The following is a 23,824-nucleotide window of genomic DNA, read 5'->3' on the forward strand; positions in this document are numbered from 1 at the left end:
TGAACGATGTTATTGGAAAATTCAGAGATTTTTACGTACCAGCACAGAAGCTGGTGGTTGATGAATCTCTCATACTTTTTAAGGGACGTGTTCCATTCAAACAGTACATTCCCTCAAAACGAAACCGATTTGGCCTGATATTTTTTGTTCTTTGTGATTGTGAGACAGGATATGTGTTACACATGATTCTGTACTCGGCTAGTGATGTAGACATTCCCGGTAACGACGAACATGGATTCTCGGGGAGTGTAGTGAAGACCATCATGGCTCCGTGGATGAACAAGGGACACATTTTATACACAGATAATTACTATACAAGTCCCTTGCTAGCTCGGTTCTTGCTAGAAAATAGAACCGGATTGGTTGGTACAGTAAAGCCACAATGAAGGGAAATGCCTGTGTTTGACAACGACATTGCAGTTGGTGAGTGTCAGAGAAGGAAAAGTGATAACATTCTGTCAGTTCGGTGGAAAGACAAAAGAGAGGTGAACTTGTTGACAACAATTCATGATGGAACAATGGTGAACAGTGGGAAAGTGAGCCATAAAACAAACGCACCACTATATAAGCCAGACTGTGTTTTAGACTATAATATCAACATGCGGTTGATTGATAAATCAGACATGATGATTGGCACTGCAGAGTGTGTGCGGAAGACATGTAGGTGGACGAAAAAAGTGTTCTTCCATCTTGTGGACATGAGCATGCTGAACTGTTTCAACATGTACCTTGTGAGAACTGGACGTAAGCCCACTTTCCGTGACTTTGTATTTGATGCTGCAATACAGTTATTAGGAAAGTTTGCAAAAGATGTCCCAGGTATTCAGCGGCCCATCATAAACCCACTGTTGCAGCATGCTGGTACTCCACGCCTCGCTCACACTGAAGGCTTCCTAGCACACAAACTTAAGTATTTGCCACCTGGTGTGAAGCGTGCAATAGCCCAACGTGATTGCTTGGTGTGTAAAACAACGACACGTAGAGACAAGAAACGGAAGCTTGTGCAAACATGGTGTGAAACGTGTGGTATCCCATTATGTGCTGTCGACTGCTTCAATGACTACCACAGTCTAGAAATCTTCTAAGTGTGCTTCAAAGTGTGTATAGCGTGTGCGAGTGTGTAAATATGTAAACATATAAGCAGATAGCGTGTGCGTGTGTGTAAATATATACAAATATAAGCAGAACATACAATATAATAGACTGTAATGACATATTATATTGCCGTAATTGAAAACATTTGTGTGCGCCTGTGTATACTCAAATATGCAACAATTATTGATACAAAATATGTTCAAACAGTATTTGAAACACAATTAGTGAAAAAAAATTAGATAAAATGCGCTTAGACATTGTAAATAAATAGCGCGAAAATATATTTGTGGCAACTCTGGCTGTTTGAGGACCGCGCGCAACACCTCCCGGGCGTGTACTGCATGAGCGAACATGCAGATTGTGACGTCATCACCGAGCTTCTCGGCTCTATTGCAACAAAAGTAAGTACAATAGAATTTTTTTTTTATTTTTCCCGTGATCAGTGAACAGAACTTAACAGATTAGCAAAAAAAAAATTTTTTTTTTTTTTTTTTTCAAAATGACATGCGCCTGTGCGGATGGCAGGATATTAGACCCCGAGAATGTTAAGGGTTAAAGGCAGACAAACTCAAACAGGTAATCACAAATACATTGTATATTGTATTCAGTATTTCACATAAATTTACCCTTCACATGTATAGAGAAAATAATAGAGTACTGTAACAATGTGCACTAAATACCTTCTTGCTCCAATATCGCTCTGTCCATTCCACCACGTGCCAACACTGGATCCTTCAAGATAGATTTTGGTGGTGACCCCAATCCATCTATGACATCTTTGTCTTGTTGATGCCTCGCACTCTGTGCCTGTGTTTTAGTGTTTGTTGCTCTCTCTCCACTCTGAGTGCGATGTCCTTGCAGGCCATCGCTCTGGGCTTGTTGTTCCTTGTGTGCAAGCTGTCTTCTCAAGAGAGGGTTACCCACACCTGAAACATACAAACCAGTCATCATTCTGTACATCAGTAATCATGACGCAAGCTAATCACAATTCTGCAAGCTAGTATATCTCTCTAGAAGTCAGTCACCACAAGAACAGGAGGCTGTTCTAGAACATGCTGGATGGGTGACAGGGAGGCTTCTGACATGGATGAAATTTTTTCTGACAGACAGATGATGGCAGTAATCATAGACAATGTATCTGTCTGGAGGAGTGTTACTAGCGGAGTACCACAGGGTTCGGTTCTTGCACATGTAATGTTCATTTCTACATAAACGATCTACCAGAAGGAATACAGAGTTATATGAACATGTTTGCAGATGATGCTAAGATACTGGGGAAGATAGGATACACAGACGATTGTAATGCCTTTCAAATTGATCTAGATGAAATAAGTGCTTGGATCATCAAGTAGGAAATGGAATTCATTGTGAATAAATGTCATGTATGAAATATGGAATTTGGAGAAAACAGACCACACACAACTTACAAATTATGTGGAAAGAAATTACAGAACTCTAATAAAGAGCGTGACCTAGAGGTGGTTTTGGATAGTAAGCTGTCGCCAGAGGAACACAAAGAACATTGTGAGAAGAGTGTATGTGTCGCTTCCCAACTTCTGATTTGCTATTAACACTATCGGTGGCCCAGTGAGCAACCCGCCATGCACCTTAAGGTTGGTTGAGTGTTGCGCGTGAACCCACCACCACCACCTACAACTGTTTATACTCTTTCTAGCTTTCTGATATAAATTTTCGTGCTATGTCATTCAATTTGGTATCAAATTGTTTGTAATAGAATGCTCTAAGTGAATATTTGCATATAAGAACATATAAGTCTCACTTTCCTATACTTTAGACCCACCACGCACTGCAATATATCCCGAGCGTTGCCTGAGAGCTCACCACTGCAATGTTTATTCTCTTCAGCTTTCTCACCTCAATTTCCAAGCTATGTCATTCAATTTGGTATCAAATTGTTTGCAATAAAATGCTGTAAAGAGTTATCTTCATGTAAGAACATAGTCTCACGTTTCTATACTTTCAGCGAACACTCAATAACTTTACAATCATACATATTTCTTTCAGTGCTTTCATAATGGATTGGTTCTGTTCTTGATTAGTATCCATCTGGAAAACAATTTGCAGTGTTTATAAAGCCGGTAACAACAAATATCCGAGATAAAAATAACCGGAACGACGAAACTTTTTGACTCGAGGGGAGGCCGCGGCTGTCATGAGCAAGGTCACAAGAACAGTGAGCCTCCGGCATAGGTGGGCGCCCACACGGCGGGATTGGGATGCCATGTGGAGTAAACTGAGAATGTGAAGACGTTGGCACACACATTAAAACAAGCTCCACAATATTCAGACAATAAATTTAATTTTTACAAATCATTTAATTATTGACGCCGTTTGCATCATCCCGCACTCAGTGATTACCTAAGTGTAGTTACAGGATGAGAGCTGCACTCGTGGTGTCCCGTCTACGTAGCACTCTGTCATGTAATGCTTTGAAACTACTGATGGTTTTTGGCCTCCACCACCTTCTCACTTAACTTGTTCCAACCGTCTGCCACTCTGTTTGTGAAAATGAATTTTCTTGTATTTCTTCGGCATCTTTGTTTAGTTAGTTTCAATCTATGACCTCTTGTTCTTGAAGTTCCAGGTCTTAGGAATTCTTCCCTATCGATTTTGTCAATTCCTGTTACTATTTTGTACATAGTGATCATATCACCTTTTTTCTTGTCACTAGTTTAGGCATATTTAATGCCTCTAACCTCTCCTTGTAGCTCTTGCCCTTCAGTTCTGGGAGCCACTTAGTACCTGCTTGATGGGGTTCTGGGAGTTTTTCTACTCTCTACTTGTGAGAGTTTGGTCCACCAGGCTGTTGCTTGGAGCGGCCCGCAGGCCCACATACCCACCACAGCTTGATTGGTCTGGCACTCCTTGAAGAAAACAGTCTAGTTTTCTCTTGAAGCTGTCCACGGTTGTTCCGGCAATATTTCTGATACTCGCTGGTAGGATGTTGAACAACTGCAGACCTCTGAGGTATATACAGTGTCCACTGATTGTGCCTATGGCACCTTTGCTCTTCACTGGTTCTATTCTGCATTTTCTTCCATATCGTTCACTCCAGTTCGTTGTTATTTTACTGTGCAGATTTGGGACCTGTCCCTCCAGTATTTTCCATGTTTATATTATTTGGTATCTCGTCACCTTTCTAGTGAGTACATTTGGAGAACTTTGAGACGATCCCAATAATTTTGGTGCTTTATCTCGTCTATGCGTGCCGTATATGTTCTCTGTATTCCCTCTATTTCAGCAATCTCTCCTGTTCTGAAGGGGGGAAGTGAGTACTAAGCATTACTCAAGACGAGACAACACAAGTGATTTGAAGAGTACAACCATTGTGATGGGATCTCTGGACTTGAAGGTTCCCGTAATCCATCCTATCATTTTTCTGGTTGACGCAATACTTGCTTAGTTATGCTCCCCAAACGTTAGGTCGTCGAACATCATTATTCCCAAATCCTTGACGTGCTGTTTTCCTACTATGGGCAGATTCGATTGTGTTTTGTACCCTGTATTATGTTTCAGATCCTCATTTTTGCCGTATCCGAGTACCTGGAATTTATCACCGTTAAACATCATGTTATTTTCTGTTGCCCAATCGAAAACTTTGTTAATGTCTGTTTGTAGTTTTTCAATGTCTTCAGCAGAGGTAATTTTCATGCTGATTTTTTTATCATCTGCAAAGGATGACACGAAGCTGTGACTTGTATTTTTGTCTATACAGTGGCACCTCGACTTACGATTGCCCCTACTTACGATAATTTCGAGTTACGATGAAAATTTCATCGAAAAATGCGACTCGACATCCGATGGTGTCGTCGACTTTCGATATTTGTTGGTACACGTTCGGGTCAACCGAGCGCATGGTTCCCGGTCACGCGGTCTGACCTGCCTCAGTTTACTACAGCTGCCCGCTTAGTGACGATCGCGCCTATAAGAAATTCCGCGTTTGTGGTGATTTTTTGCATTTTGAACATTAAAGTAATTATTATACATCACGCCATGAGTCCCAGGAAAGTCAGTGGTAAGGCTCAACATATGAAAACCCATGTAAGGATGACCATAGAGCAGAAACAAGAGTACAGAATGTTTCTTCTCAACAATTAAGAAAATGTGTGCAGCTTGGGAAGAATTGCAAACCTTTGCTGAAACGAATCACCCAAATCAAGATGCAGTAGGGCGTTGCCTTAACCTATTCAATGACACTGTGATGCATCATTACAGACAAATGTTAAAACGAAGGGAAAAACAAATGTCTCTTGACAAATTTGTAGTGAAACAAACAAGCACTGAACCACAACCAGGTCTTAGTGGTAATCAGGCAAAACGTAGGAGAGAGAGTACCCCAGAGAAAACATCACTGCCTGATGTGATAATGGAAGGGAACTCCCCTTCCAAACAGTAACAACTCTCTTCCTATCTCATCACCTGTTGGAAATTTCCAACACTAATACAATACTATTGTATTATAATAAATCAGTATTATTATATACTAACTACAGTAGTCACTAAAACTTACTAACAGTAATGTTCACATAAACTAACCATTATATCTACATATGGATGCTGGAATTCTTACGAAACCAAGCACAGTATTGCATCAGCTTATATCTAGTTAAACACATTTATTGCCAGTGTGTTAGAGAATTGAATGTGGTTCTCTAAAATCATCAGTATTCCATGTGATAATTATTTATGGATAACATAACTCCCAAATAATTCTAAATCAAGAGTTTTTAGTTACAATTGTTATCAAGTAATAGTTTTTCTGTCACGCGTGAATGCCATGGAGAAAACTAAAATCTTCTCCATTTCTCGTTTACCATCATAAGACGAGAAAGCAATAATATTTAAATCCCTAGAATCACAACCCAGTCTTTATTAAAGTATTTCAACCACAATTGCGCGAAATAGTATTATTCGTGATAAATAATTTCTGTGGTGAATGCGGGACGCGGGTTGAGGGAGAAGGAGACGCCATTGTGTGTGTGGCGGGCTCGTGTTGCGGAGTGAGCAGCGAACGCCCGTACTTGGACAGGAAAGTCGTGGCGTCAGAGTCTGAGACACGTGACGTTGGGATTATCAGCAAGAATTACACTGATACTCAGCTTAGAACGAATAATTATTCTTCCACGTGATCTACAGTGCTCGGTCAAATAATAACGCGTCGATATTCAAGCCAAACTCTCAACCACGTGTACAACATTGTGGAAGTTTGAGACTGAGATGCGATACCGGCAGACTTCAGCATACACTGCACTCATCGTTAAGTATATATTTCTTTCTTGATGCATCATTAGAGATTGTATATTTCGTGGGCAGTCTGTCGTTACATAGCAAGACGACTAAAAATCCAATGTTAGTACCGCATTAATCTTTATTTTCTATTTTCATAAATATTGAGATTTAAGTAGCCTAGTTCAATGCTACGTAAGACGAGATAAAACACCTAAATTATTGGGATCGTCTCAAAGCTCTCCAAATGTACTCTCTAGAAAGGAGACGAGAGAGATACCAAATAATATACACCTGGAAAATACTGGAGGGTCAGGTCCCAAATCTACACAGTAAAATAACAACGTACTGGAGTGAACGATATGGAAGAAAATGCAAGATTGAACCTGTGAAGAGCAGAGGTGCCATAGGCACAATCAGAGAGCACTGTATAAACATCAGGGGTCCGCGGTTGTTCAACGTCCTCCCAGCGAGCATAAGAAATATTGCCGGAACAACCGTGGACATCTTCAAGAGAAAACTGGACGGTTTTCTAAGAGAAGTTCCGGATCAGCCGGGCTGTGGTGGGTACGTGGCCCTGCGGGCCGCTCCAAGCAACAGCCTGGTGGACCAAACTCTCACAAGTCGAGCCTGGCCTCGGGCCGGGTTTGGGGAGTAGAAGAACTCCCAGAACCCCATCAACCAGGCATCAACCAGGTATCCTTTAAATTACAGCTCGTATGTGAGGAGTCAACGAGCCGTTAACTACATTCGTGTTATTCACCTCTAAGGGCTTCTATGTGGAGATCCTGAGATCATGAGGACGAGGCATGAACGATGTCATAGAAATCGTCTTAAAGCTAAGACTTTTTGTACACATTTAATTGTTCCAATTTATTCTACATATCCATAATATTATCATAATGAGTACTTGCCATGTGAACTGGAGATGGATGTGTTTACTTAGATGATTGCTCTTTAATTCTAACAATCATTAATATTTTCTATTTGAATTTACCTATTGATTCTATAATAATTTGGTCATAATATTCTTTATTCAACAATGAACTGGTGCACGAACCACACTAGTTCCTAGACGTATATGAAATTCTAGCAATACCCCCCCAATGTAGGTGTTTGAGGCTTTGATTTAAGTTAATTATCTATACAGCCCATTAATTATTTAAGTGATTATGCTTCCTAATAATTAGCCATAGACACTGGTTCTTCCTTGTGTTTCTAATGATCACTTTTTATTAGTTTCCCTCTTTTCTCAAAAGTGGGTGGTCCTTCGATATTAAATTGATTAATTAAATAATTGAGTCAAGCCCCAGATACCCCACAATATCACCATCTTCCATACGCCATCAAGAGCCCTCCATAAAGGTAAGATCAACTTAGGTACTGTATTGTAGTTAGAATAAAACATTGTATTCAGTATAAAATGTATTTGTATGTTAATATTTTCGAGGGTGGGAACGGATTAATTCAATTCCCTTTATTTCTTATGGGAAAAATCGCTTCGACTTACGATATTTCGAGTTACGATCAATCTTTGGGAATGGATTAGCATCATAAGTCGAGGCCCCATTGTATCTGATATGATAATAAGGAACAGCAGTGGTGCAAGGACTGTACCTAGAGGTACAGAGCTTTTAACTGCACTTGGACTCGATTTTATTTGATTGACTATTACTCTGTGTTCTGTTCGACAGGAAATTGAGTATCCAGCGTCCTACTTTAACAGTTAAACCCATTGACCTCATTTTGTGTGCAATCACTCCATGGTCACATTTGTCGAATGTCTTTGCAAAGTCTGTGTATAAAACATCTACATTCTGTTTTTCTTCTAATGCCTCAGTGATTTTGTCATAATGGTCAAGTAGCTGTGAGAGGCATGATCTTCCCTCCCTAAATACATGTTTGTCTGGATTGTGGAGGTCATTGGTTTCCATGCATCTAGTGACCTGACTCCTGATTACCCTCTCAAATACTTTTATTATGTGGGACGTTAGTGCAACAGGTCCATAAATCTTTGCCAATGCTTTGCTACCTCCCTTGTGTAGAGGGGCAATGTCTGCTGCTTTCAGCACGTCTGGTATCTTCCCCATGTCCAAGCTCTTCCTCCACACTATACTGAGTGCCTGTGCTACTGGCACTTTGCATTTCTTTATAAATATTGAATTCCAAGAGTCTGGATCCGGGCCTGAGTGCATGGGCATATATGCAATTTGTCTTTCAAAATCTGCTACTCTCGTGTTGATATCAGTTATATTTACAGGTGTTTGGATATTACTCAAAGAAATTGTCCAAAGTCTTCCACTTTCATGCTGTGTATTGGAGTGCTAAACATGTACTCATACTGGTTTTTTAGGATCTCACTTATTTCTTTGTCATCCTCAGTGTATGAACCTTCACTAATACAAATAGGTACAACACTGGCAGTGGTTTTTGCTTTAGATTTTGCATATGTGAAGAAATATTTTTAGTTTTTCTTTATTTCTTGAATTGCTTTCTGTTCTAGTTCCCTTTCTTCAGTCTGATAGGAATGCTTCAGTCTCTGTTCGATTTCTTCAATCTCCCTGTTTAAATTATTTCTTCTTTGTATGGAGTGTCGTGTTTGCTTAACCCTCAAACCACGCATAATCATATATAAATAATATCAGTGACAAAACCGAAACCGCGCACATCATTTATATATGATTTCGTGTCTAGTGCTATAATTTAAACGCCCCGCCTGGGATAGGGGCAGCTATAGTACAGCCACGACCGATAGTTACCAGATGCCACCTAGAAAAAAAATCCAGGCCAACATTCTTGGGTGTTACAGCGTCAGTATTGAGCAAGCCACCAAGGCTGGCGCACGCAGCACGAGCTCACAGCACCGCTGTTCAGCTTGTGACCACAGCATCGCCTACAAATGCCATAATATATATGATACTGCTATTATTTAGCAGTGATAGTATTACTGAAGCCCCCCTGACTGTGATAAAACTGACCAGGATTCTGATAATAGCAGGACTGTGGTGATATTTAGCGCTGTGCTCCATGGAGGGAGGAGCAAGGCTGTGGAGGGAGGGTTGTGGCGTCGTCTTCTGACTGTGTGTGGCCACCATTTATTGACTCCACTCACCATACCAGCTTAGTAGTTCGCTATGGTGAACACAAATGTAGATACTTATATATAACATGTGTATAGTGTGAGATAACATCGAGAGGAGTAGGTTGGGAGCCGCCAATTTGATGAGGGAGGAGCGTCGTCTGCACAACTTGGCATGTTGTTTACTGATGGCCACTATGGTCTTTGGGTACCATACCAGCTTATTTGTACAGGTATGGTGAATAAAACAGGTAGATACTTATATATAATATGTGTATATAGCGTAATAACACCACAAACAATATTGTTGGAGGAGAAATATTAGTGCGTCTGGCCTTGAGGGCGGCCGCCGATCAGCTGACTGTGTGAGTAGATACGCCTTTGTGCCTTTACTCACCATACAAGCTTAGATGTACAGTTATGGTGAACAAAACATGTAAATACGTATATATAACGTCTGTGTATAGTGAATAAATGCAAAAACAGTATTGTGGGAGGAGAATGAGGGTGAGTGAGGTGGTGTTGAGGGAGGGAGTGGCAGTGAGTGGCTCGCTGGTATTTGGCGGTCACTCCTCGTTGCTTTTCGACTCACAAGGCCATCTTAGTAGTTTGTTATGGTGAACAAAACATGCAGATACTTATATATAACCTGTGTATATAGTGTAACAACAGCAAAACTATTTGTTTATTGTTTCATGAACATAATCATTGAATCACTAATATGTACACCATAATTTTGAGTACAGCGATGGTTCACACATTTAATTATATAAATATACCACAATTCACTGTATGGAATAATATTACTGCAAAAAAAAACTAAGAAAAAATCAATCGGACACATTGAAATAATTAGGTAATAATATATTTGTGGCAACTGCCGTCTGACAGCTTGGGCGGAGTAGACCTCGTCTGGCGAAGGCTCTGCCAACGCCCCTTTTTTTGCCAAACTTCCCTACCCTATTGCGGCTAAAATATGCCACCTACGATTTTTTTGTTATTTTTTCCGTGATCAGGGAACAAAAATGAACACTTCTATAAGACGAAAGAATTTTTTGGATTTTTTTTTTTTTGTTGCGCCTGTGGGTGTGAATTCCATTTGGGCCCCTAGCGGTTTGAGGGTTAAGCATTTCCGTTAATTTCTTCCTTCTTTTGTAATGTCGTCTGTGTTCTCTTTCTACATTTGACCTCTTTCTGGCTTTCCTCAAAGGAACATGTTTCAGACAGACTTCATATGCTTCAGAAGTCAGTTTTTCTATTTCTTGTGTAGGATTTTTATTTCTTAGAACATTTTCCCATTGAATGTTTGTAGTTCCCTGTTTATTTTCTCCCAGTCTATCCTTTTATTATTAAAATTGAATTTATTGAATAACCCTTCTCACTTGTTTCTCTTGGGCCTACTACCATTATTAATGTTGGTTTGCACTTCAATGAGCTTGTGGTCCGAGTACGTAGTGTCTGAGACAGTAATGTCTCTAATTAGCTCATCATTGTTCGTGAATATCAGGTCCAGCATGTTTTTGTTCCTAGTTGGTTCTGTAATCTGCTGACTGAGAGAGAATTTGTCACAGAATCTCAGTAGTTCTCTGACCTGTGGTTGGTTATTTTCAGGTTGATTTCCTGCTATAATGTTATTGTTTACTATTCTCCATTTTAAACTGGGTAGATTGAAGTCTCCAAGAAAGATAATATCTGGTACTGGGTTTGCTAGGTTATCAAGGATAATCTCTATATTGTGGATCTGTTCAGTGAATTCCTCTATTGTTGCATCTGGCGGTTTGTATATTAAAATAATAACTAGATTAATATTTTCTACCTTGATTCCAAGTACCTCTACCACCTCATTGGACAAGTTCAAGAGCTCTGTGCATGCCAGCTCCTCTTTAATATACAGACCTACTCCTCCACTTGACCTAATTACTCTGTCACATCTATATAGATTATAATTCGGAATCCAGATTTCACTATCCATGTGGTCTTTTGCGTGGGTTTCTGTAAATGCACCAAATATTGAGTTCGATTCTATTAGGAGGCCATTTATGAACTTAACTTTATTTCTTGATTTTGATTTCAAGCCTTGTACTTTTGCAAATATGAATGATTTCCCACATTGCGAGTCACTTCTGGTGGGCTTTGGTAGTTCTCCCCCACTCTACCCAGGTTCAGGGTGTGTTGTTTTGGAAGTGGTTCATCCAGTTTTGGTAGTAGGACGGATGTTGTGTACTCACCTAGTTGTACTCACCTAGTTGTGTTTGCGGGGGTTGAGCTCTGGCTCTTTGGTCCCGCCTCTCAACCGTCAATCAACAGGTGTACAGATTCCTGAGCCTATCGGGCTCTGTCATATCTACACTTGAAACTGTGTATGGAGTCAGCCTCCACCACATCACCCCCTAATGCATTCCATTTGTCAACCACTCTGACACTAAAAAAGTTCTTTCTAATATCTCTGTGGCTCATTTGGGCACTCAGTTTCCACCTGTGTCCCCTTGTGCGTGTTCCCCTTGTGTTAAATAGACTGTCTTTATCTACCCTATCAATCCCCCTTCAGAATCTTGAATGTGGTGATCATGTCCCCCCTAACTCTTCTGTCTTCCAGCGAAGTGAGGTTTAATTCCCGTGGTGTAGTACCTGTGTGCTAGTTGATAATTTGTTTTCCAGTCTTGTGGGTATTCCCCTTCCCCTCTGTAATCCTGTAGTGGTTCCATCTGACTGTTCCTCTCTCTTATATTTTCTACTCTGTTTCTGCCTTCTTCTAAAAAAATTCTAGTAGTGTCATATTGATCTTCCCGTCTATAACGCTGTGTACCTCTCACGTGGAATTCCGGACACCGAAGATTGTAGCATTTTTTGTCCCTAACTGAAAATTGGCATAATTTAAGTGCAATTTAGGGTGGAAGTATCTACACCTCGTTCCAAAACGGCATGTACCCCTCGCCAACACGTTCCTGCATTTTCGAGGATGCAGAAAATTGCATTTTGCTCCTAATTTTCCATATTTGCATATTCCTTGAGCGTAGAATTTGCAAATATTTTCAGTTTTTACATTTTTCAGGGTATTTATACCTGTGCCTGTCTTGTCTACCTCTTTATTGGAGCCATCTCCGTCTTTCGTCCCAATTCCTTCATTTATGCACTCTGTCTCACTGTTGCTCTCATCGTTTATATTACTTGGCTCTGCAATATTGCGGTTGTTTTGTACCACAATACCCTCTACCTCCACACTACTGCTGCAGTTCTCTAAACTACCTGCTCCTGAGTTTTGGTCATCATCCAGTGGCCCATAGCAGCCAAAGTAAGTACAATTTCGACTTTTTGTTAACATATCCATACTCAGGGAAAGGTTTTTGACACTTTAAAAAAACACAAAGAATTTTTTCCAGAGAATTTATTTCCTGCGCATTGGGGGGAAGGTGCCATATTTGGAAGCTGAGCAGTTGAGGGGGTTAAATACCAGCCTACTGTAGGGTGTATAGACCTAGTCAGCATTCACACAGTAGGCACCCAGTGCAATTAGCTTTGTCTGCGAGTGACGTGTTTGTTCACCGGTGGAAGAGTAATCGTGGAATTTACCATTTTTTTACTACAGCTGTATTGTTATACAACAAGATGTCTCAGGGGCTTGCTAATAGTGCCTTATTAGTGCCAAAAATTAGTCAATATTTTGCAAGAACCGAAAGTAGCAGAAATTCAACCAGCACAGCCGTACCCAGCATGAGATCTGCCGTACCCAGAACAAGCACAGCAGTACCCAGCATGAGCAGAGCTGTTCCCAGCACAAGCACAGCAGTACCCAGCATGAGCACAGCTGTACTCACACGATGCACATACAGTGCAGAGAACAACATTCAAGATGGCCGCCTGCAAGAGGAAATACAAAACAGAGCTTGATTTTGCTGGATTCAGTGAAGAAAGCATTGATATAACCAGTCTATACAACAAGGTGGTAAAATTAGATACTATTGTGACCTCTCATGTAGAAATAATTAGTAAATTGAAAGAAAGTAATGACCATTTAAATAGCAAAGTTGTATGTCTTGAGGGTGTAGTGAAAGACTTGCGCAAGGATAAGATTCAATTGGAAACTAATTGCAAAGCCATGGAAGAAGAAAATAGACTCTTAAAAATAGCTTTGGAAGAAGTTAAAGTAAATTTAAACATAAATAACTACAATAGGTTAGGCAAGGAAATTCAACAGGAGAAACAGCTTTTGTCAGCACAGATGGAGGAAGTTACACAGGGAATAGAACTGCAAGAAAGATATGCAACTCACTTATGCACAAGTGGCCAAGGAGAAGGAAAAAATAGAAGAAGCAGTAAAGGAAGTCAAACACTGCAGCAACCAAGATAAAACAAACATTAGGCTACAAGTGAGGAAAGAATTGGCATCTAACCCGAAGTTGGTGCAAAACACAGTTGATCGGAGTAAGTCCCTGATCATTTTTGGCTGCAAGGAAAAGGAGATAACATCTAGGTCAGAAAGAGCTGTAGAAGAAGAAAAAGTAGTAGATAAAATTGTTGGCCTCGTGGAAGGTCTTACAACCATAGAGAATGTCTGCGACTACAGGAGAATAGGCAGATATGTAAAAGGGAAAGATCGACCTTTGAGGATCACCCTAAATGGTACCAAACAAATGGAAGAAGTATTAAGGAATGCTAGAAAATTACAAAGTGATGAGGATGGGAAAGTGTGGTCGTCACGACGAGATCTTTCAAAAGAAGATAGAGAGAAACTGAAACTGAACCTCGCCGAGGCAAAACGTTTAAATGAGAGCAGGAATGAAGAAGAAATCAATTCTTTTTTCTACAAAGTGATAGGGGTAGGCAGGCCAGTAAAGTGGTACATAAAGGCAAACCAACAAAATCATTAGAGAAAGGGGGAGTGAAAAATAAGAAGAGGGGGAACAAGTTCCTGAAGATTGCATACACCAACATAGATGGAGTAAGATCAAAGATACTGGAGTTAAGTGATATAATACAGCTGCAGACACCAGACATTGTTGCACTCACGGAGACAAAACTTGAAGATGCTATTTTAAATGAGGTCATATTCCCAAGGGGCTACTCAATTTGGAGATGGGACAGAAAAATCAGGAAAGGCGGTGGCGTTGCTGTGCTGGTGAAAGAACACCTAAAGGTGAACGAAATAGTGACTGCCAATCCACAAGAAGTTGACATGATAGCACTAGAGATCTGCCATGAGGATGATAAACTAATGATCATAAATGCATATAGTCCACCGTTAAGCAGCACATGGTCAAAGGAGGAGCTAGATAGTAAACGAGAAGGTCTTATAACAATAATGAGAGAGATCATAGCGAGAGCGAATAACGATAGTTCACAACTGTTGATAGTCGGCGACTTCAACTTGAAATCCATAGACTGGGAAGCATGTGAAGCTAAAACAGAAGATTTCTGGATCTGTAAATTTGTAGACCTCATCCTGGAAACATTCTTGTATCAACATGTTAAACAAGCTACGAGGGTGAGGGAAGGGGACGTCCCCTCCATGCTAGATTTGATACTTACCAGGAAGGAGGAAGAAATATTTGACATTCAGTACCTTCCTCCCTTGGATAAAAGTGACCATGTCTTTTTGGGAATAAAGTATGCAATGCGTTATAATCTGGAAGAAAATATGACGGTCGATGCAAATGAAAAACCTGACTTTAGGAGAGGACATTATGGCAACCTTAGAAAAATTTTTAGTGAGTATAATTGGACAGACTTGTTGCTAGGCAAGGAAGTGAATGAGATGTATGTCAGGTTTTGTGAAATATATGATAAAGGCACAAAAAAATTTATACCAAAACAGAGAAGCAGAACTAGGAAACAGGATTGGTTCAACAGAAACTGCGAGAGAGCCAGAGACCAAAAGACACAAAAATGGAATCAATACAGGAAGAGGCCGAACCCCCAAACATACCAGCGATACAAAGATGCGAGAAACAACTACACGGCAGTGAGGAGAGAGGTAGAAAGAAACTTTGAAAAAGGGATTGCAGACAAATGCAAAACAGAACCAGGTCTGTTCTATAAATTCATAAACAACAAATTGCAGGTAATGAATAATATTCAGAGGTTGAAAATGGGAAATAGATTCATGGAAAATGAAAAGGAAATGTGTGAAACATTAAACGAAAAGTTCCAAAGTGTGTTTGTACAAAATGAAATCTTCAGGGAACCAGATACAATAAGAATTCCAGAGAACAACAGAGCACATAGAGGTGTCCAGAGACGAAGTGGAAAAAATGCTCAAGGAACTAAATAAGAACAAAGCAGTTGGTCCAGATGGAGTTTCACCATGGGTTCTGAGAGAATGTGCACCTGAGCTCAGCATTCCTCTTCAATTGATTTTTCAGGCATCCCTGTATACAGGAGTTGTAGCTGATGTGTGGAAAAAGGCTAACATAGTTCCAATCTACAAAAGTGGAAGCAGGGAAGACCCTCTTAATTATAGACCGGTATCATTGACAAGTGTAATAGTCAAAATATTGGAAAAAATAATTAAAACTAAATGGGTAGAACACCTGGAGAGAAATGATATAATATCAGACAGACAGCATGGTTTTCGATCTGGAAGATCCTGTGTATCGAATTTACTCAGTTTCTATGATTGAGCAACAGAGATATTACAGGAAAGAAATGGTTGGGTTGACTGCATCTATCTGGACCTAAAAAAGGCTTTCGACAGAGTTCCACATAAGAGGTTGTTTTGGAAACTGGAAAATATTGGAGGAGTGACAGGTACGCTTCTAGCATGGATGAAAAATTTTCTGACTGATAGAAAAATGAGGGCTGTGATCAGAGGCAATGTATCGGACTGGAGAAATGTCACAAGTGGAGTACCACAGGGTTCAGTTCTTGCACCAGTGATGTTTATTGTCTACATAAATGATCTACCAGTTGGTATACAGAATTATATGAACATGTTTGCTGATGATGCTAAGATAATAGGAAGGATAAGAAACTTAGATGATTGTCATGCCTTTCAAGAAGACCTGGACAAAATAAGTATATGGAGCGCCACTTGGCAAATGGAATTTAATGTTAATAAATGCCATGTTATGGAATGTGGAATAGGAGAACATAGACCCCACACAACCTATATATTATGTGAAATCTTTAACCCTTAAAGTGCGCATCACTTCATGTTACGAACCCGGATCCAACGTCCGAGCCTGGAGCAGTGACAAACACGCCATCGGTGGGTCAGCTCCCGAAACCCCCGCCAAACGGACGACGACACCTAGTGAGGACAGCGTGTACTGGCCTCGAGGACCAGTTTCCAGTCTGGTTCAGCGCTCAACACCGCCGCTCCTGACCTCTGGTGAGGTGGTGCTCCGACGACAGCGCCATCTAGGGAGTGGATATGTCGGGCGTTTGTATCTGAGCATGTGAGTGTGGTGTATTAGTGTCCCGGTTATTAATGACGTGTCTGCTTACAGAGCCAACCTGGGACCACTGGGTTGAAGGTGTAGTCAGTCTACCCGAGGCAGCCAGTCTCCATACAGTGAAGTTTGCTGCAGCTGTCGTGACGTCGTCCCCCCGGAAGAACACTGTGGTGTGTTAAGCCTGCCAGTGGAGTGGCAGTGGAAGGATTTACCCGGGACCGACGGTTGGAGACGATAATCCACTGGGGTATTGAGGACAGGAGGGTGATTGGTGATATCACACGAGACTCCTGTCTAGGGCGTACCCCTTTTATCGCTCGTGGAGTGGCCGTACCAGCCTTGGTGGCTCAGTACCTGCCAGCAGACCTGCTGGACGTGTGGTTGACGGCCTCCACGACGGTGCCCCCAGTGGACCTGTGTTGTGGCTGACCTGTGGCCAGGGTAGGCTCGGCGTTCTCCGAGGACACGTCTTGAGGCCACGAAGAAAGCACCGCGGACTCAGCACCTAGCTTCGAGGATCCATAGTCTCCAGCAGAAGACTACAGTGTTGACCCCCTTTGTAAAGTGTTAATACCCCTCCCCCTTGTGTACGTTTTACTTTTATATATTTAAATGGTGAAGGTTATATTATATTATATTAAGTTCTTACCTTTCTTTCCCTACTCCCTTTAAGTTACTTGCGTCACGGATCGCATCCCTTGATAGCCTCTACTGGCTTGGAGCCGGATATATATCTTCCTCTAACTACATCAGAGTGAGAACCCTGTTGCGTCCCGAGAGGGCCGTAACATAATTGGCATCCCCAGCGGGATCCGTCCCCTTGTTAAGTATGTTTGACAGGGGTGGTGAAGTGGCGTAATCCCTGTATATAATTCCCCCTGTGTGACGATTGTGACGTTATACGTCCTGTGCGGTGCTCAGTGACTAAGTGCGATATTGTGCAGTGCGGTGCTCGCTGTGATTAAGCGATTAAGTGCAATATTGACTAGTGCGGTGTTCAGTGATTCAGTGCAATATTGTAGAGCGAAGTGTTCGCTTGGACTCAGTGCAATATTGGGTAGTGCGGTGCCCGAAGTGATTACGTGCAATATTGGCAAGTGCAGTGTTTGGTGCAATATTGGCGTAGAACAGTGCTCGGTGTGTTAAGTGCTAACGTGTAAGCAGTGTGTTAAGTGCAAAGTGTTCCATCTGTGACAATGGCAGACAAAGCTACCATCGATGATCTGGACGATGTTCAGGCTTTTCTGAACAGAGTGGACTGTCTTGCCAGATTAAAGTATCTGAGCAAACCGGAACTTGTACTAGTGAGCGCCTACCTGGAGATCAAGATCCGTGCCAGTGATTCCCGTGTGGAGATCTTGTCCAAGGTTCACCGGCACCTGAAGGCAGAAGAGAAACTGGAAGGCGAGACTCCTAGTACAAGGGAAGGTGAGGAAATAGCTTCCACAGAAAAGGAAGATAAGGGCAGTGACATTGACAGTGATGCAGGTGAGCTTAATATCAGCTTCCTAACAGTCAAAATGCGTGCCCTAGAGATCAATCGCGAGATAGAGTGGAAGAAGTTAGAATTAGAACGAGAATTAAAAGATAAAGAAGTAGAGATGAAAAATAAAGAAATGGAGATGAAAGAAAAAGAATTGGCGATGAGGCGTTTAGAATTAGAAAGAGAAGAGAAACGAGAGAGAGAAGAGAGAGAAAGAGAAGAAAGAAGAGAAGAACGAGAAAGAGAAGAGAAACAGCGAGAGAGAGAAGAAAAAGAAAGACAGAGACAACATGAACTAGAAGTATTAAGATTAGGCGCTGGACAGAGACAAACTGGAGTAAGCGGTTTCGATCCGGTAAGGAATATCAAAATGGTCCCCAAATTCAACGAGAGAGAAGTTTCGAAGTTCTTCGCAGCCTTCGAGAAAGTCGCTGCCTCTTTGGAGTGGCCAAGGGAGAATTGGGCCATCATGATACAGTCAGTCCTGACTGGGAAGGCCCAAATCGCCTACTCTACGTTATCCCTTGACGACTCCGGCGATTACGATATGGTGAAGAAAGTGGTGCTCATGGCGTACCAATTGGTACCTGAGGCTTACAGGCAGAAGTTTAGAAACCTGAAGAAGACTTCAGAGCACACTTTTACCGAATTCGCCACGATCAAGGAGCGACTTTTCCAGGAATGGTGTGCCTCTCGGAAGGTGGAGACCAGGGAAGACCTCGAACAGCTGATTCTGCTCGAGGACTTCAAGGATTGTTTGTCTGGAGACCTCAAGACGTACTTAGAGGAACAGCAGGTGGAGACCTTGAGTGCAGCAGCCACCATGGCTGAAGAGTATATCCTGACTCATAGGCCGTCTGCTAAGTACGTCCCGAGGAATTACCAGCGCCGGTTTGACAGACCTCACGACGAAGAAGAAGAAAGACCCGTCCAACAAAGTGCTAAGACTCCCCCAAGTAGCCCCCGAAGAACAAGTCCCAGTAGTCCGAAACACCGTAGTCCAAGGAGGAACATGGTGTGCTGGACTTGTGGGCAGAAAGGGCACATAGCTGCTAGGTGCCGAGGCAGAAGAGGTGGCAGCGCACGAAGGGAGGTGATGTTGATGAGCTGTGTTACATCACCAGTAGGAAACCAGTCTACGACGACGCGGGAAGGACCAAGTTTGTTGGCCCCTCACACTTCAACCGGGTATGTAACGAGTGATCATACTGGTAGATCAATTGTAGTGCTCAGAGATAGTGGAGCAGCCCAGTCCCTGATCGTGAAGAGCTCGTTACCCGAGGGAGTAAGTGTGGATGGGAGGCCAGAGGTTATCCTGGTTGGGTTTCCGAGAACACAGTATATCGCCCCCTTGGTGCCAGTACATCTCGACTCGCCTTATTTCAGCGGCACATGTGAGTTGGCAGTAGTCGATACCCTCCCTGTGGCTGGGATTGACGTGGTACTAGCCAACGACTTGGTGACCGATTGGAGCACCAATCGTCCCAAGGTTGCGGACGAGTCTACCAGAACAGCAAGGTCGGAGGTGACAACAGGCAATGGTAATGTCCAGGTAAAGACAGACCCGGATTTGAACATGTCTAATTTGTCCTCTCACCCGCAGATCGACGATATTCTAGCAGTGTCTCCTGATTCTCTCGACGAGGAACATGAAGTTAAGAAGGCAGAGGTACCTGAGCAAGAAGAGAGGCCTTGTGTGCGGGCACCCACGGATACCAACGAGTCTGGAACGAAGGCTGAGGTGTACTTGCGGTATGGCAAGTTACAGCGTGTAGTGGACCAGCCAGAGATTCCCCAGACGTCAGAGGTATGTGACGTGTGTTCAAAAGGACTAGTGCCCTCTTCGGTCCAAGCCAGGCGTGTGGATGTTGCCGGCTATGGACATGACTGGCTCAGGAAGCTTATCCCTCAATTGGCCCCATGTTTCTTAGCGATATTTTGTTTTGTTCTCCTATGTGTTCTCTGTGTTCTCAGTAAGGATCAGTGGACGACCCGAAGGATGATGGCTCCCGTGAACATCGAGAAGAGGTCCCTGGGATTAGAGATTTGCACTGCAAGTGTTGCAGTTGAAGAAGGGACCTGGAAGCTGATAGTAGATACAGGAGGTACGACAAATGATAAAATGAGTGACTGTTTCCGGCAGGTTGACACCCCCCGTGTGATTGCTGAGCCTCAACACAGCGTTATGCGGAACGTTGGTCGACCTGACGGTGACAGAGCGAATGCCACCTGCGACGTACGAACAGCCCCGTTGGGACGAGGTGTGGACCTAGTAGAGTATGCTGTAAGTACTGTTTTACCCGCTGTCGCTATCACTCTGAATTATCAGACCCCTGTATTCCAGGTTCCTGTCTCCCTGAAGGACCATCGGACCGGCACCAGAAATGCCGTCTGTGGTCAGCCATCATCGGTGCCACGACATAAGGAAGTGTCGAGTCACCCCAAATCGTGTCGAAACCAATCCTTACTCGAGAGGTGTGAGATGATGTCCCTGCTTGACATCGCAGTGGAGACGTGGAAGATTACGTCAGACAGATCATTGCCTTCCATTTTCAAGCTCCCTTTGGGCCAGGGTTTCTCAGTAGAAAAGTTCTGTGGACAAGACAGCCTCATCACTCTAGTTCATAGTATAAGTAAGTCCATTTGGAGTTGTGTCGTCGTACTAATTTGGTTTGTGTTTCTTTTTATAGAACCCCAAACCAAATTCTTTTTGGTGGGGAGGTGTTACGAACCCGGATCCAACGTCCGAGCCTGGAGCAGTGACAAACACGCCATCGGTGGGTCAGCTCCCGAAACCCCCGCCAAACGGACGACGACACCTAGTGAGGACAGCGTGTACTGGCCTCGAGGACCAGTTTCCAGTCTGGTTCAGCGCTCAACACCGCCGCTCCTGACCTCTGGTGAGGTGGTGCTCCGACGACAGCGCCATCTAGGGAGTGGATATGTCGGGCGTTTGTATCTGAGCATGTGAGTGTGGTGTATTAGTGTCCCGGTTATTAATGACGTGTCTGCTTACAGAGCCAACCTGGGACCACTGGGTTGAAGGTGTAGTCAGTCTACCCGAGGCAGCCAGTCTCCATACAGTGAAGTTTGCTGCAGCTGTCGTGACGTCGTCCCCCCGGAAGAACACTGTGGTGTGTTAAGCCTGCCAGTGGAGTGGCAGTGGAAGGATTTACCCGGGACCGACGGTTGGAGACGATAATCCACTGGGGTATTGAGGACAGGAGGGTGATTGGTGATATCACACGAGACTCCTGTCTAGGGCGTACCCCTTTTATCGCTCGTGGAGTGGCCGTACCAGCCTTGGTGGCTCAGTACCTGCCAGCAGACCTGCTGGACGTGTGGTTGACGGCCTCCACGACGGTGCCCCCAGTGGACCTGTGTTGTGGCTGACCTGTGGCCAGGGTAGGCTCGGCGTTCTCCGAGGACACGTCTTGAGGCCACGAAGAAAGCACCGCGGACTCAGCACCTAGCTTCGAGGATCCATAGTCTCCAGCAGAAGACTACAGTGTTGACCCCCTTTGTAAAGTGTTAATACCCCTCCCCCTTGTGTACGTTTTACTTTTATATATTTAAATGGTGAAGGTTATATTATATTATATTAAGTTCTTACCTTTCTTTCCCTACTCCCTTTAAGTTACTTGCGTCACGGATCGCATCCCTTGATAGCCTCTACTGGCTTGGAGCCGGATATATATCTTCCTCTAACTACATCAGAGTGAGAACCCTGTTGCGTCCCGAGAGGGCCGTAACACTTCATATGAAGTGTAAATCGTTTTACCAGTCAACTGCGCTTCACTTCATATGAAGTGTATGGGTACCGCGCACGATTTGAATGGCCCGCGGTGTAGCTGGGGGTCCCATACGCTGCCCAGGGGCTCTAGTAAACAGCGGCCATTTTGAAAAAAAATCCAGCTCACGATCCGATGGCATGGGAGGCCTCAGTTTAGCGAGAGTCACCATGGCGAGCGCACGGTCAAACGCCTCACGGGCACGCACCACTCAGTCCCTCACCCCAGAGCAAATAGCCCACGAATTATTCTCTGAAGGTGAAGAAAGTGTGTTTGACGATTCAGACAACGATGAGGATTATACACAGTTGTCGGGTGATAGTAGCAGCAGCAGTGAAAGTGAGAATGACCGCCATGCAATGGCGAGGCCTATACGCTCTCCCATGCCTCCTCGCCCATTTTCTACCCCAATTCTACCACGACCTCACAGTTCCTGTGGATATTTTCTGTTTGAGGGTGACGAGTCAGAGGGAGGCGACTCCTTTTCTGGGTTTAGTGACTCAGATCAAAGTTTTATTGAGCCTGTGGCTGGTACCAGTGGTGTAACTGGGCGAGAAATTGTCGCGTCAGCAGCATCTCGCCCGGCCAAGCGCCACCGCATGGCACCACATGAGGGACCAAGACCCTCGTGTTCACGTGCACCCACCTCACGTGCACCCACCTCACGTGCACGTAGCCGCCGTGCTTCTCGCAGACGGTATTCAGCTCCTGGTCGCCGGTATGCATCGCTTCCTCGCCGTCTTTCCTCTGCATCTCGCAGGACGCCTGGTGTACTTGAGTGGAGTGATGGTGACGATTTTATTCCTAATATTCCTCACTTTGACGATAAAGATGTAGGGATTACAAACCTTTTCCCTAATCAAGGTGAGGACATGGCTGAGATGGAATATTTTACAGCATTCTATGATGAACCACTCATGGAATACATTGTACACCAAACGAACCTGCATGCTGCTTACCTGATTGAGAGGGAAATCACAGAATTTTCACGACTGCAGCGTTGGAAAAATACCACAGTGGCGGAAATGTATGTGTTTTTGGCACTCTGTTTGTTGATGAAGCACTGTCACAAACATGCAATAAATGACTATTGGAGCAAGGACAAGACAATACCAACACCTTTATTCGGGAAATATATGTCACGAGACAGGTTTCAGATACTCCTCAGGTGTCTACATTTTGGAAGTGTTCAGGACCGAACACCTGATGATAGACTGTGGCGAGTGAGGCACTACATGAACGATGTTATTGGAAAATTCAGAGATTTTTACGTACCAGCACAGAAGCTGGTGGTTGATGAATCTCTCATACTTTTCAAGGGACGTGTTCCATTCAAACAGTACATTCCCTCAAAACGAAACCGATTTGGCCTGAAATTTTTTGTTCTTTGTGATTGTGAGACAGGATACGTGTTACACATGATTCTGTACTCGGCTAGTGATGTAGACATTCCCGGTAACGACGAACATGGATTCTCGGGGAGTGTAGTGAAGACCATCATGGCTCCGTGGATGAACAAGGGACACATTTTATACACAGATAATTACTATACAAGTCCCTTGCTAGCTCGGTTCTTGCTAGAAAATAGAACCGGATTGGTTGGTACAGTAAAGCCACAACGAAGGGAAAGAAATGCCTGTGTTTGACAACGACATTGCAGTTGGTGAGTGTCAGAGAAGGAAAAGTGATAACATTCTGTCAGTTCGGTGGAAAGACAAAAGAGAGGTGAACTTGTTGA

At 43.2% G+C, this 23,824-nt stretch overlaps 1 protein-coding gene across 3 annotated transcripts in view; it reads right to left on the bottom strand.

Moving 5' to 3' along the window:
- LOC123756099 (centrosomal protein of 164 kDa) overlaps positions 1-23,824 on the bottom strand; it is a 481,504-nt gene that overhangs the window by 300,095 nt on the left and 157,585 nt on the right. For all 3 annotated transcript variants that reach the window (XR_011230545.1, XM_069336540.1, XM_069336539.1), the window contains exon 6: positions 1,776-2,021. Coding sequence is in view for 2 of the 3 variants with exons in the window: in XM_069336540.1 (XP_069192641.1) it covers positions 1,776-2,021 (246 nt within the window). In the remaining variant the exon portion in view is untranslated. The remainder of the gene's footprint in view (positions 1-1,775; positions 2,022-23,824) is intronic.

The sequence above is a fragment of the Procambarus clarkii genome, chromosome 36 (assembly GCF_040958095.1).
Source record: "Procambarus clarkii isolate CNS0578487 chromosome 36, FALCON_Pclarkii_2.0, whole genome shotgun sequence".
Classification (NCBI taxonomy): Eukaryota; Metazoa; Arthropoda; class Malacostraca; order Decapoda; family Cambaridae; genus Procambarus; species Procambarus clarkii.